The sequence below is a fragment of the Carassius auratus genome, chromosome 3 (assembly GCF_003368295.1).
Source record: "Carassius auratus strain Wakin chromosome 3, ASM336829v1, whole genome shotgun sequence".
Taxonomy (NCBI): Eukaryota; Metazoa; Chordata; class Actinopteri; order Cypriniformes; family Cyprinidae; genus Carassius; species Carassius auratus.
The window spans coordinates 18,636,692-18,652,027 of NC_039245.1; the positions used below are offsets into that span (position 1 = coordinate 18,636,692).

The 15,336-nt window shown below is 38.7% G+C and overlaps 1 protein-coding gene across 2 annotated transcripts in view; it reads right to left on the reverse strand.

Annotated features, from left to right (window-relative positions):
* LOC113049424 (pre-B-cell leukemia transcription factor 1-like) overlaps positions 1 to 15,336 on the reverse strand; it is a 30,137-nt gene that overhangs the window by 12,728 nt on the left and 2,073 nt on the right. Inside the window, exons 2-3 of one of the 2 annotated variants that reach the window (XM_026211768.1) lie at positions 12,531 to 12,632; positions 9,222 to 9,295 (exon numbers count right to left, since the gene is read on the reverse strand). In XM_026211768.1, the coding sequence (XP_026067553.1) occupies positions 9,222 to 9,295; positions 12,531 to 12,632 (176 nt within the window). The remainder of the gene's footprint in view (positions 1 to 9,221; positions 9,296 to 12,530; positions 12,633 to 15,336) is intronic. The other variant, XM_026211777.1, reaches the window with a different exon arrangement.

Genomic DNA, 15,336 nt, shown 5'->3' on the forward strand with positions numbered 1-15,336 from the left:
AAAAAAAAAAAAACACGCGAAAAAATTAAAAGGAAATAAGGCAAGAACCAGCGTGTGTCAGACCGTATTTCTCAAACGAGACCGGATTATTCATTTTTTTTCAATTTTAATAAATTTTTTGTCTGTGAGCCGATTTCCAGCTACAAGGAGAAAAAGAAAAACATTATGCAGGAGGGAGATGCAGGGAACAGTGTTTGGGTGTTCTTATGCTGATGTGGCTGGTCAAGCAAATGTTCCTGCTTGTTTCTGTATGATATAACTGTTCATATATCTATTAAAATATTTATATTCTGCTCTATAACTCCTCCCCGAACTTCCCTCTGCCCTGTATCTTGGTCTCTCATTGGCTTAAGGTCACCACTGATATAGTTTTCAGTCAGAAATCATTGCACATAGCTTGATTGTGAATCGCTGACAGCTCCAGATATTTAGCATGCCAAATATTTTGTAGGCATCGGCGATTCCCTCAGAACGCCTCTGTGATAACTCCTGATAAAACCTGTACCTGACTAAAAAATTGGGCTAAAAAAAATCATACAGTATGAACTCAGCATTAGTCCTAGCCCAACTGCAGATCCAGACGCTAGTTCTTAAGAAAACCTGCAGCGGTGTTGGCTTCATAAAAACTAGAAACCAAAATGAGCGTTAACTTCAGAAAAAAAGAATCAGTGATGAATAAACAACAGGTTTACCAGTAGCCAGTACACCAGTGGTCTCCAAACTCAGTCCTGGAGGGCCGGAGTCCTGCAGAGTTTAGCCTGGATGTTTCTAGTATGCCTAGTAAGACCTTGATTAACTGGTTCAGGTGTGTTAAATTAGGGTGGGAGCTAAACTTTGCAGGACAGTGGCCCTCCAGGATCGAGATTGGGCACCCCTGGAGTACACAGTGCTGGTAAAGCTACAAGAGTTATTGGTTCAGAGACAATGGCCAAAATCTGTAAAGTTTAGTCAGGGAATTACAACACATGAGAAAAGAGACGGTCAAACCCAGAAACCAAGAAAACGCTGAATACATTGTAGAGGATGCTAGTAGAGAACGTTAGAACCAGTACAGTTAGTGGGTTTTGCATTTCGTTTCTCGGGAGAAACTACAAGAGGATGGCTTCTTGAGCGAGTGCCAGGGTGGTATAAAGCTGCAAAATCCACCAATAAGTTCCTGTTGTAAGCAGCTCAGGTTAAGCAGTGTCTGCGGGGACTCTTTACCGGCGCCCAGCGGCACGCACCTGGTGGCTCGGCTGCTGACATGCGCACACAGACCCGTCCACACCCTGTGAGGAGTGGCCATTGGTCAGCGTCAACAAAGGAGGATACGATTAGGGTGTGAATAGCACTCCTACCTTAGGCAAACATGCCGTCTGCTCCAACTTGTCATTTATGAGCTCTTAATTAACTGAACTAGCATTTCATAGACCCAAGCAGTGGTACAACAGGCTTCACTCGGCACGCAGGGACCGGTCAAACAAGATCATGCAGGTGAGAACACACACCATCCCACCTCCGCCAGCTCGGTGCGGTCAGGTGAAACAGAGCGTCGAGGACAAAAGGAGCCTCTGTGGATGACTTCACTCTGGGAAGAAGAGGAGGAAGAAGGCTGTTGCCGTGGCGATACATCCTACCGACACGCCTCCCTCTCGCCCGCTCCCTGGCTCATCAACACAGCTGCCTCCTGTGCTAATTAGCACCGCCTCTTAAGGAGCTCCTAAAGACCTTGTGAAAAATGAACGCTCATTTGAGAGGTCGTTAATTTGCACTGTTATGCAAATTAGGTGGCAATTAAGCAATAGATCAGAGAAGTGGCTCCCATTTATAACGAGCGAATGAGAAATATGACAGAGGCAAACAGGGCCGGGGAGAGTGGTGGCTGGATGCACTGAGGGGGTGTGTAAACTAACCTTAGCCCACTGCAGCTCAGGCTTACAGAGAGAGAGAGAGAGAGAGAGAGAGAGAGAGAGAGAGAGAGAGAGAGAGAGAGAGAAATGCATTGTGGCATGTGTACAGGTGAATGGCACAGCATGTTCAAGTAAAAAGACAAGAGGATCACAGCTGAAGCTTCCACTGCATCACATTGTGCTCTTCGTGCAATCGTAAAACTACATTTTGAATGTTATTTTTGGCCTTTTTTATTATTTATAGGAGAGTAAAGAGTGTACAGGAAATGTTGGAAGTGAGAAGGAGAATCAAGAATAGGTGATGACGCTAGCCAGATTGTTGCATGAGAACCACTGCTAAATGTTGGAGAATGTCTCCCACCTTCAATTCAAAATGCTTCAAAAGTTGCCATTCCTCTGATAGAATGTTGTGGGTGGTTGCCAGGATGTTTCTGTGCAGTTGCTAAGGTGCTCTGAGCGGTTTCATGCATGTTGTTTATGTAATTGCAAAGGTATTTTAGATGGTTGCTAACTGGCCCAAGGCTGAAGAGATCATCTCCATGTCTTAAGGATAGTTTGGGCCTTGAATATGGCCTCTTTGTCAATTTACACTAACAATCAACATTTGGGGTCCGTAAGAATTTTTGACCCCAATTTTTTTTTGTTAACAAATTAATACTTTTATTCAGCAAGGACACATTAAAATGGTCAAAAAGTAAAGACAGTTCAAAAGAACAGAGTTTGAAATCAACATTCTATTAAAGAATTAAAGAAAAAAAAAAAACTGCGTCTTGACTTCCACAAAAATGTGAAGCAGCATAACTTTTTTCTACATTGATAATAAGAAATGTTTAATAAATATCAAATCAGCATATTAGGATCGTAATCTGAATGATTTCTGAAGGAATATATGACACTGAAAATTCAGCTTTGCGTCAAAGAAATAAATTACATCTAAAAATATATTCAAATAGAAAAGTTATTTTATTTTGAAAAATATATATACATTTCATTATTTATTTTTTATCAAATAACTGCAGCCTCTGAGAACATGAGACTACTTTTATAATATTAAAATCCCAAAGCATTTTTTTCCCCCATCCATTTTAACAAAATACACCTCTCACAAAAGTAATATCACACTTCTTGCTAGCTAACATTTAAGTCTGTAGTGCAACTGAATCAAGACACATTATTTGTAGAAGATAAACACTTCAGGTAAAAGGGTTTGTTCAAATCCCTAACCTTATGTTTGAGCATTAGCAACCACCATTAACTATCGGTGTGTCCATCTTAACCTACATTATAGAACGGGTTTGCATTAACACCTTTGCGTGAGACAAACAGATTATTGTATTTTAACAAAAGACCAATGCCTCAATCCAAATGGCATGCTCAGAAAACTTAAAAACTCCTTCCCTCAAGAGAAGCTTAGTTTGAGAGGAGCTCGGAGCAAACTGACAGATCACCCCTGCTCAAATCCCCTCTCCAGCGCTCTAGATTAGTCACAGACTGCAGTGAGGACCTCCACACAGGGATTGAAGGCCCCCATCAATTGTAATTAATCCTTAATTAGTCTGGATTAGGTGTTGGGCTCTGACTCTCTCCCAGCCCACCAAAGCCATGCCAGCTAAAGTAATCCAGCTGAGGCCACATTTACATATCTTTAATTAAAGAGACATGGGTTTCTTTCAAACACGGCTCCCTAGACCTCCATCTCCATGAGTTTTGACACACACTGCAGCGAGATACGGTTGTCGCTTTTCTTTCGAGTTCTTAATCCTGTTCTGTAGACACAAAGTGAGGGTGTTTAAGAGAGCGAAAACCATATTATACTGAAATGAACTCTGCTCCTAAATATTCAGTTAGTGACAGACAAATGTGTCTACATGCTATTCACAAATAAGGATGCAACATTTTTTATTAATATGGTTAAATGTGGTCATGATGGTTTTGTGCTAAATGAGAATTTTTTTTTTTTTTTTTTTTTTAATAACTGTATATATTAGAAATAGAGAAATATTCTTATCCAGTTAAATCACAAAATACTGGAAAATTCATGGGACTTTTGAATATTGTTGTGAACAATGGAGGGCCTTGGAGACAAAAAAGGTTGACAACCACTGCTGTATAATGCTAATGGTTAATATTTTCCCCCGTCATCACAGCCTTGGTTACATCCGCAGAAATGTTGCTGCAAGCGCATGCAAAGCATAAAATAATTACATTTTGATGAAATGAGTGCATCACATGCTGATGAATTGTACACAATAGAACTAGACACCATCATTTAGTAAACAGGGCCAATTGAGATTTCCCGTCATCTTTAAATGGCATTTTCCAATAAATTAGGCGATTTGCACAGAGGAAGTACTTGGCCTATCAACTCAAAGGGCCTGGGTGTTTTTTTTTAAACGTTTCCTTGCATTCAAGAATGCACCATGCAATTTCGCTCGTCCAGTCCTGAGAAAAGGCTCGATTCCTCAAGGAACAACGTAATGAGAGGGAAGACGCTCAGCCCACACAGCATTAGGATGAAGACGAGCATCGGGGTGACGCTCTCCCCCAACCATTCTGGACCTTGTGATGGGGGGAAGGGGGGCAACTGTCAGGGCCAGGGGTCTGTGTGATATTAGCCGTCTGCCAATCCGGCGTGGGGAATGGACACAGAGTAATTACTGCTGCTCTTACTGCCTCATCAATCTCTCTCTATCGCTGTCTCTCTCTCCCCCCTCTCCTCCCTTCACACTCTATCTTTCTCACTCCTGGAACAGAGGAGAGAAAAACTGATTGAGTGACAGAGCGCCACACAAGAAATGGCGAATGAAATAGGGCCCCTACCAAATGATGATGTTCGGGGGGCTGCTTTTACATGCGTGGAAGCTGTATGCTGCATGTTCAGAATGGTAATTTTTTTCTGAAGCCAGGTTGAACGCATTAGTCACGCTGCATAAATGTTTAGTCTGTTGGAGTAACTGTTAGGCTGAGTTCATCTATATTGCACTTTATTTAAGTTGTAAAAAGTCTCACACTCAGCTGGCTCCTTTACCCAAAGGCCTGCAGGCTCTGCCTCGTAAAACGAGTCGGAGATATCCAACAACTCATAAAATTTTACAAGAGGGTTCAAATTAAGGTCTTTCAAAAATGAATGATAATTAAAAAACCTTAATGAGGTCTTTGACCAGCCAGACCGTGAAACCTGAATCATGTAGTTCATACAGGTTGGTAATAAACAAGGATTTGAGCTTGTTTTCCATCTACATGGAAACCATCTAGAAATTTTACACGATGTGCAGGTGATAGCGTCATTAGCTGAGGTTTTCCAATACTTGGAAAGCCATTTGTTGGTGACGAACTGTTTGAGCACTTTGAATGACTCGCTACTTAAACCGTCAGGATAAAATACCGATATCAAGCCAATCTTAACAAACCTTCCCCGGACAAACCATGCATCATGTAAAACAATGTGTTAAAACACCACTAGCTACAGTTAGGCCAGTTTATATGTCTGAACGGTGGCCAGCTGGATTTTGAAATTTACAGTATTTTTGACCACTCTTGTGTTCTTGCTAAAAATGAAAAATTACTAGTACTACAAGATACCAGACAGGATTATTTTGTGGAAACTGGAAAGATACTGGAAATGCAGTCCAGGACAAGATGACACTGGACACTTTGTCCTTTTAAAGCCTATTCCGTGGGGTTTTATAAACCATTAACCATATGAAAACAGTTCAGACATTAAAAAAAAATCTAATTCATATTTAATTCATGCAGCACTAGGTTTATCTGAGGCCATGGCGTTCTTAGTACTGCCAAATCATTTATTTGTTTCTGGGATTTTAATAGCAGAAATGCACTAGGAGTAAAGTTGACTTGGCCGGTTCTTCTGGTAGGTACTCTTCAAACATCACATGACTTCACTATTTTGAGCTATTAGCAAGGGAGTTAACAGCTATAGAAGAGCCAAGAGAGTGAACCAGAAAACCTTCTGAAACACAAATTCAGGATTCAAGATTTTAAGCTCTATGAACACAAACATACATTTGGTGCCCAGTTTTTTTTAAATACATCTTTAATTTCGGTTACTGAACATGCTGTTTTTATGGCCTCATGTTTATTGAGAGATTACATTAAACATTTGTTCCTTTTAAAATAACAGCATTATGCAAATGATCTGCAAAAAAAGCTTAAAGTATTAAAATTCTAAAGAGGAATAAAAGGTGACCCGCCCACAGCACAAAAACATTATACACATTTCCCATTACACATACCATCTGAGATCACTAGTTAAAATGCTTACATTCTGAACTTTTAAAAAATACATATTTTAGACTTTTAACAATTGAGTGAAAAGTGGAATTGGAAAAGTAGCCGGGAATTACAAAATGCATTTGTATTCTCCATAAATGTGTGTGAAACCTCATGTTATACGCAATATCTTGAGAATAATCCAAAGAGCATCTTGTGCTTCAGTGGAAGTTCACATGATCAACGTCAGAAATAGTGCCGAATCTTAAATAGTGCTAATTGTATATTAATAATGTATTTCCGTTTTAAGTTTAAGTTAAGTAAACCTAGCGTTTCTTGTTTTAAATTGTTCAACAAAAATTTGTGACCGAACCGTTGGAAACTCTGATTTCCACTGTGATCGCTGAGTTGCAATTTACCCCAAAACGTCAACTAGCTATAATAATATTGGCTGCACTTCATTTTAAATTCAAAAACAGAAAGTGCAAAAAAAGCACATGACCTCGGCGATGAGCTGGGCAGCCAGAACAAAAGTCCCGGTGCTGAAAAGGGTGAGAATCAACTTGCTGCAACCGTTTTAAGTCGATGGGGGAGGGTCAAGACCAAAGAGACAATTGGCTCGGAAACCTCATCTCTCTCTTGATGTGTTTCTAAGGAGATTAATTAACAAATCTTACATTTAAAACGCTGTTAAACAGATGGGGAAATGCGAGGGGGGTGGTTAGAGTGACTTTTGAGCGGAACATTTCCTTAACAATAAAAAACAATCTTCCCAACTGCAGCAGCACTCCGAGGAATTCAATGCCCCTCCCCCACTCTTCCCTAACCCTCCCCTCCACCCCATTACCATATCAAAGCCCCGAGTTCAGAGCAAGACTTCTCTTTCAAGAATGGAAGCAAGGCATCAGGAGGGAGGAGGAGGAGGAGAGGACAAGACCGCAATACCAGGGAAAGGCCTGAGCTCCAGCACGCTTTTATCCCTGCTGTTCGGTGTATAAGAGAGAGAGAGTGAGACAGAGGCAGACACCCCGAGACTGTGGAAAACAGATGTAAAGACTACTGATCAGCACTACAATCATGTGCAGTAGAGGAGGCTGCCTTCTTTAATTCACATTCCAGAGGCAGGAGATAAAAGCAGCGGGAGTCTTGGAGAGAGGCAGTGCAGGTATATTTATATATATATGTATGTATGTATGGAGCTGGGAAGGAGGTGGGGGACGTGCTGATCACAATGATGGACACCATCCACCACACAACTCCACTCAGAGCCGAGGCCTGTTCAGACAAAGCCCGAGCAGATTTTCAAGCAAAACAAAACATCTCTGCAAACTCCAACATGCAGATCCATTGTTTATATTCAAATGCTAGACTGATTTTTAAATGATTAAATCTCACTAAGAAGAGACAATAGAATCCAGATTCACATTGTACATAACATTTATTCTATTATTTTTTTGTGTGTGTGTGCAGTGACCAAGATTTTAATATGTTAAACAACAGCTGCCAATCTTCCAGGACATACATTTCTGTGACTTTCCAAATGTTTTGTATGTTCCCAAATGTTTTACATTGCTTAATTCAATAAAATTATTAATTTTTTTACCATTACATTCCACATTTTTAAGTACTCCATTTAAAAACTAAATATAAAAAAAACTAAACATAAAAAATTATGTTTTGCCATTGAGTAGCAAGAAAGATTAGTAACAAGATTATTTTGTACAGCACTGGGATAAATGTAAAACAGTTAACAAAAATAAACATAAAAAAATGATTATTTTAAAATAAATGTAATAAATATTTTAGATTTGTTAATGTTTTATATTAAACTATTATATATATATATATATATATATATATATATATATATATATATATATATATATATATATATATATATATATATATATATATCATTATAAATTCTATATAAAAAAATAATCAAATCCATATAATAAAATATATTTTGTTTTCGCATTCCCAAATACTATTTATTGCAAATACAAAGAATTTTAGTTTTGGTTCCAAAAATGCATTTTGTCACAATGAATCTACCATAAACAGGCTTTAAGAGCAAAACCGCAGCTCAGATCAGACGGTAATGGCCTCGTTCCTGTCATCTAGTAAATCAGCTCGTTTACGCCAAAGTCTTCAGGGTAAAACACGGATTGTAGATTAAGTTTGGCGATAACCGAAGTGATGTATGGTAAAATTCTGACCATTAACTTCGCCTGTCTGCACTGCCGACAACACCTTCCATTTAGTGCTGCATTTCTCCCCGGCCCTTTCTCCACTGGCAGGCTAAATGTGAAAATCAAAGTGAATGACATTAGGTAAATAAGACAGCAGGTTGCCTTGGCAACAGGGACAACCCCCGATACCCATTCCTCTAGCCTACCCTTTACTTGCATCCAATTATAGGAAAGTAAGACTGGGTTATTGACAGATTGCCACAAACAGACCGCTGCACATCATTTTTGCACTGTAATTCCACATGAGCATGCTTGTTACAGAAGCTGAGATGGATTCAAGCTGCAGGATATGACAGGAAAGAAACGAGAGAAACCATGGCACAAAGACAACGCCAACACCTCCATAAATATTTAATCATTTGTCAGCCTCTCTTTTTGAGGGGAGAATGCTGCAGATCTGCCAGAAAACTGACCACTCTGTGGATCTTCGAGTTAAGATGCGGCAGCCGTTACCTGCTTGGAGCGGGATGGTTTGCGTGGACGGGGTTCACAATGAGAAGTGTAACCTCTAAAGCAATGAGACTAAAGCAAATACACTTGTTGCTAGTTCAAAGCTTTGAAATGAATTCAAGTGAGATTCCACGACGTAAACACTGAAGCCATTGCTATGACACTTAATGATTGCATTGGGCTATACAATAAGACACATGGAAAGCCCTGAGAAATGCTACTGATGCAAAACAAAACAAAAAAAAGAGCACAGGGACACAATAAATTCAGTCTGATGATTATTAAACACCTCTCACTGCATATGGTCAATGCAGAATCAATACGGAGTACTGAAAAAGATTTATTCGCAATGTGGGAGTGCGGCTTTAATACACAAACCCGCACAGAAGTTCTGACTTACCAGTTTTTTCTTTGATCTCGCATAAAACACTGAAGAGAGCCGGCTTCATCCTGTGGCAGTTCAGTGCGTGTTTTCTGTAAAAGAGAAAAGGAAAATGTTAGAGAGACTCTGATTAGGTTTCATTTCAGACAGTCAAAGACCAACATATCGACCGCTAATTGGCCATTTCAAATTTACTGGCATCTGTCGAACACTGTGCCCAGTTAACAAAGTGCCCTTCTGTCAGTTTCCAAATTTGACAATAACAGCCTAGTCGATGAGAAATAAACACGTAAAGGGAAATTCAAAGCCTCTGATAGAGCCATTAATTTACATACTTTCCATACATGTTATTTCAGTGCCCGAATGACTAAAGAAATTATTCAAATAAGATCATAGCACAAATGCTCCCACAAAATATGTGCCGAATTGCAGTGGGGTCAGTTCTGAAGGAAGCACCAGACAAACGCAGAAAGTAGGCCTGTCTGCTGCACATATCTAAATATACATGGCCAGATATAATTCTCTTCTACATCATTTCATAATCAATTGATTAATTACTGCTGCCACAATCAACAGAAAACATACACAAACGCATCTTTTACACAAAATCATTTTGTGCCTAGGGTTTTAGAATTAGCCCCAAAAGAAGTGCTCATCACATTCACCATGCTTACATTTATCTATAATCATAGATTCTGCTATATAGACAATTTATTTAAAAATACTAACAAAATTGAATTTAAAATTGTATTTTTAGACAGACATGTACAGATTTTGGCCTGGTTTTCTTATTGTTTTCATAATTGCTAATCATAATGACTGAAAAGAAGTTTGACCAATAGCGTGCGGGTGTTGTACATAATTGATAGAAGGTGGGATCTACGGAGATCGGTCAAAGCAAAGCAATGCAAATACGCTTACATATAATGCATAAGGACGACAGAGCAAGTCAATAGGAAAACAAAGCCAAAACCTGGACATTTTAGGCAACATAGAAATGCCAGCCAGGACAGGTCCAGGAAAAAGAGGACATACGGTCACGCTATTTTTAGAGAATCCTTAATAATTGATTCTTCAAGTCCCAATTTAAAGCTTGCAACATTTGGCTGCCAAACAATCCAGAAGATTTATGGTTATTGAAGACATACCAACAACCTTTAACATTCTTTGCTGAATATGATTACAATCACAGGTGCAAACATCTCCTCCAGAATCAATCAAGATGTAATGGACACACTAAGACTCGAGTCTTTTAAAGAGCTCAGTGTCTGTAGATTGAGAAGATACAGCAGTAGTCTCAGCTCACCCCAGCTAAATGAGTAACTGACACATGGTCCTCATTTGTCTTCAGGGAAAAGCATTCCACCCTTTAATGGTATTATCCAGCCCTTTTTACACCCTGAATGTGCTTAATTTATTGAGCAGCTCTGGAGAATATCAAAACAAGTGAGGACCCTCTGTCTCGCAGGGGAAACATTCTTCTCAAAGCCAGAATCATATGTGCTAAATCCAATCATCGATCATTTCAGGGTAGTCTCCCATCAGCAAACTTTATTTCCAGGCTCGGTAAGCTCTGATGCATTGAACGCTTATCTACACGCAGCCAGATTACAGTGCTACTGTATTAGAGAGCAGATGAAGCATGCTTTCCAGGAGCATTGTTAACCCTTAACAAATGCCAATAATAGAGGGGTACTTGTTAAAGCTGTTCAGCTAGCAGCTGGGATTAACATGCCACCTGAGCGCGAAACTGATAAAGCCAGAAATCATGTGAAATACAGCCACTTGTAAAAGGTTTCTATTTTTAGCATCACCTATCAAAAAATGTTTTGCATTTCAAAGAAATTTGATGCTACAAATCACTGCACAAAGCCTGAATACTCTTTTATAGTAGTTCCTAAATGGAACACCACAAAACTCGCTGCCTAATACTGCAGTCGCCACAGCTAAACAAAGTTGAAATCTTTCCCTTTTGCTCCAAGGCAAACAGATAACGTGGGAAATCCCCCAAAAAGATTGTTTTTGGTGGATGAGGCCTTAAGCTGATGACACACAGTGCAACTCGTTGGGTAATTTTGTTGGAAATGGGCAACGGCACTAGCTTGGGTAGTGCTGAATAGGTTACTGTTGATTAGTTAGCTTGTCTTATCACATTGCTTACTTCCAGCTGTCGTGTTTATCATCCAACATGAGATAGAGACCGAGCAAACTTCAGATTTACTTCTAGCCAAGACTTAATTTGGTGCTTAAATGTTCTTTGTTGGTTTTGTCGTGCTCACACCCAAATATTTCAGGTATGTAGCATTCAATGCAAGAGGCACAAACATTTAAATACATGAGATGGCAAAAAAATGGGTGGCTGAGTCTTAAATGTAGGTTATTTTCTTTTCCTTAAAAACTAATTAAATATGAGCTGTATGAGACAAATACAAAAACATCAAGTGAACAACAAGTGACATTACAAATCAGAAATCCAAAAATCCAAATGTTTATGGATGGATGATCATGAAAAGCTGTTGCAACTGAAACTTTTACTGGGATGTAATGACAAGGGGAGTTTATTTTTTATTTGTAATAAATGTTATGACTATATAAAGTCTGTGTTGTGCTTGAATTTTCCTATATGCTGCTTTTATTGAATTATTCTAAATTTATTTTACAATGAAGACCATCTCATGAGGTGGTTTGAGTATGTTTTATGTTAAGTTTGAGGTGTTTGTCGCTAATAAAATGCAATTTACAGTTAGGGCACGGCAGGATTTAGCCTACCTTTTCATGCACATTATTCTAAATATTCTGCCCATTACAGGCTATTATACAAAGAGAATGATGACATGCAACGAAACAAAAGAGGGGATAAGTCACATTCTCATTTCTAGAGATAATGAGGGCTTATTTGTAAACTACTGACAATTAACACAGAAACTGAAAGGTTTAAGTTTAGTTTTCTGTGAAAATGAAGGTTTAAGTGTTCAATCAGAGATGCTTTTCTTTATAACTGAAGAAATCGAAAAATCTCAAATATTTATTTTATACTATTTAATTTAATAAATGACAAACTCATATTATAAATTATTATAATATTTAATTTTTAGAGCCAGGGCAATGTGAATGAAATGAGAAGCTTTTCACTTGATTCACAATTTGGTCTATTCAAATGTGTCTGAGTTTGGTTCATTTAAATGTTTAGCCCCACTGAAATATTTCATAAACACTGGACTGCGTCTTTTAACTGTATGAGGGTGCATTTTTCTCTTTGTCATCAGCATGGAGGGGATGATGGGGGAGAGAAGTGGGGGGGGGGTACTCATGCGCTCCTGTACTGACCTGTGCTGGAAGTTGAGCGGCAGGGCACACCCTGCTGTACTCCCCCCCAGCTCCCCCTCTCTCTGTGGGGTCCACTGCGCCGGTGCCTCCTCTGGCCAGCATCTGGACACAGGGCAACAGGGTGAGAGGCTCAGGGCAGCAGGCTCAGACAGCGCTGGCATCTGCTCCCACCGTCCCAAAAACATCCCACCCCATCCTCCCCTTACACTGGGACCAGAGACCCCCACAGTAAATAATGCAGAACATGAGAAGAAAAAAAAACTGAAATCAAGTACTGTGGCATACGAGTATGGAATCAGAACAAGTCTGACTTTGCCAAAAAATATTTGAGATGTCTAAATAGACCAAATCAGTACCTACTAAGTGATAAGTAAACCTCAAGTTACAGGATGTTTTTTATGTTTAGCAGACTAACGCTTGCCTAGAGAGATCGAATCTACAATTATTAAGAGCTTACTCAATGAATAAGGACATATGCATAAAAGACAAAGTAATTTAGTGATATAAATGCTAAATTTAACTCTTAAATTTATCTCTTTTCTAAAGGATGTAATCTGGTCTGTCAACTCGGTTGACCTTATCTACGATACTTGCAGGGACATCAACAGGCCAAAGTTAGTTAGGAAGTCTTGTGCATTTCATTTGTTTTAACATGCAATGAAAAAGCAATCCAGACAGGACAACCTTTTCGAAGGAAGCACGTGCCTCCACTCAGCAAATAATGCTGGTTTGGGACACATTATACTAATTAATTTAGGAGGCATTATGATCCATTTAATGAGATACCACAACTGTGCATATTTCATTAGTCTTAAATAAAGGAAATCAGTTTATAAAAGATAGAAAAAAAAGAGAAATATATATTGTAGTGTCCAAGAATGCTGACCACACTAGGTGAAATCCTGTAAAAAGTGTAGTAAAGCGCCTCACTTTGCAAATGAAGCTGCTTTCTCTGCCCTAAAACCATCCCACACTTGACAAAATAATAATGCATATTTCTCTCAGGTATCTGAACTATTTCAGGTCTGTGCGGAAGCACCGAAGGGCTTTTTTGCTTTATAACTGAAGGCGGCAAGGGCTTAAACTCAAGAATAACTGCTGAATATCACTGACAGAGAAGAAGTGACTAAAGAGAAAATGCATTTACGTCCATCACTAACAATATCTGGCATTATCCTTGAAGGAATCATTCACCAAAAAAAAAAAAAAAAAACTAAGAAGAAAAGTCAATTCTGTCATTCACTTACTCTTATGTCAATGAGATGCCTTGAACAATGTTTACACTGCTTTTTCTCAAAGCTTTCTCTGCTGCAGCACTCAAATTAAATTCATTTCTGCATATTAAAACTTGCCATATTACGATCAGTATTGTGACACACAAGAACCAACAGTGTTTTTACATCATTAACATGACACATGCCGTGACAAATCTTCATGCCAGTTTGAAGATGCAGAAGTTCGAATTAGATTTGCGAGCTACAGCGGAGGGGGAAAAGTAGTAATAGGTTACCTTGAAGGATGATTTATACACAATCTAGCTCTTAAAATATATATTTTGTTATCTTTATTATTGGGTATGATCCATGCAATAAAAAAATACTCCTGATAACAAACATATTGGTTGACCTCTAAAGCCTTTTTGGTCCTTTTTAGAAAATCCAGGAGGGAAAAAATTCTTGCATAATTATAGTCTTATTATAGTGTATTATTTGAATAGAAATTGGCAAAGAAAATATTTATACTAAAAAATACTCTTACTTCTAAAAAAAACTTAAGACTCCCCTGGCTTCAAAACTTGGTTGAACAAAATGATTCATGTTAAACGACTCTAAACGAAGTTCTTTTGGGCCTAACTTTTGCATTGTCAAACTGTCAATAACCTTACATAAAGTTCGCCCTGTAACAATTTTTAAACCTTTCTTATATCTACACCAAAAGCAATTAAGTGTAGAAACAATTTTCACTCAGAAATTGGTCAATTTCTCAAACATTTACAAAGAAATGGCAAGAAACACATTGAATTAAACATTAAATTTTAAAGTAAATTACTGAATCAGAATTGTTTTATTTCTACAGTCTATGCATATGTTTGTTTGTTTTTTGTTTTTAGATGTCAGTCCTAACATGTGTGTCACAATTATATTGACTATCATTTTAATTATACTTATTCACTTCTGGAGCTTGACTGCATTAGTCCCCATTCACTTTCATGACTTGGAAAACAGCAGCTAGGTCATTCCGCAAAATAATGAAAGAAATGTACATTTTTGGATGAGTAATTCCATATTTAGAAAGCTTGTCTTCATCCAAACACCTTCAAAAACCTTTGCAAATAGACCAACACAACATTCAACTCATGGGTATTTTGCACAAGTGAAACAAAGTCAACTCTTTGACCCAATAAATGCAGTATAGACAAAGGCAATATGGTTGCGTACATAAGTTCCCGTGTAGCGACCCTCCAACTCATTAATAGAAACTCGATTTGCGGACAGCTGCACACGCGCACACATTATAGGAGAATTGATTGCGCCCAACACACAATGAAAAGGATGAACACCAGAGAGGAGGAGGAGGAGGGTAAAAGAGAAGTGAATTAATTACGAGAACCAGGTGGTCAAATGGCTTGGTGGAAAATCACAAGCTAATGACACATATACGCGCACATACGATCCCTCATTAAAAGGCAGCTTTTGTCCGGGATCGGTAGCTCGAGTTGACCTTTCAACAGATCGCAGGTCACTAGCTAGCCATAAGAGATCAATTTCACCGCGATCAATAGAAAAATGCCGACTGTATGCGCGCA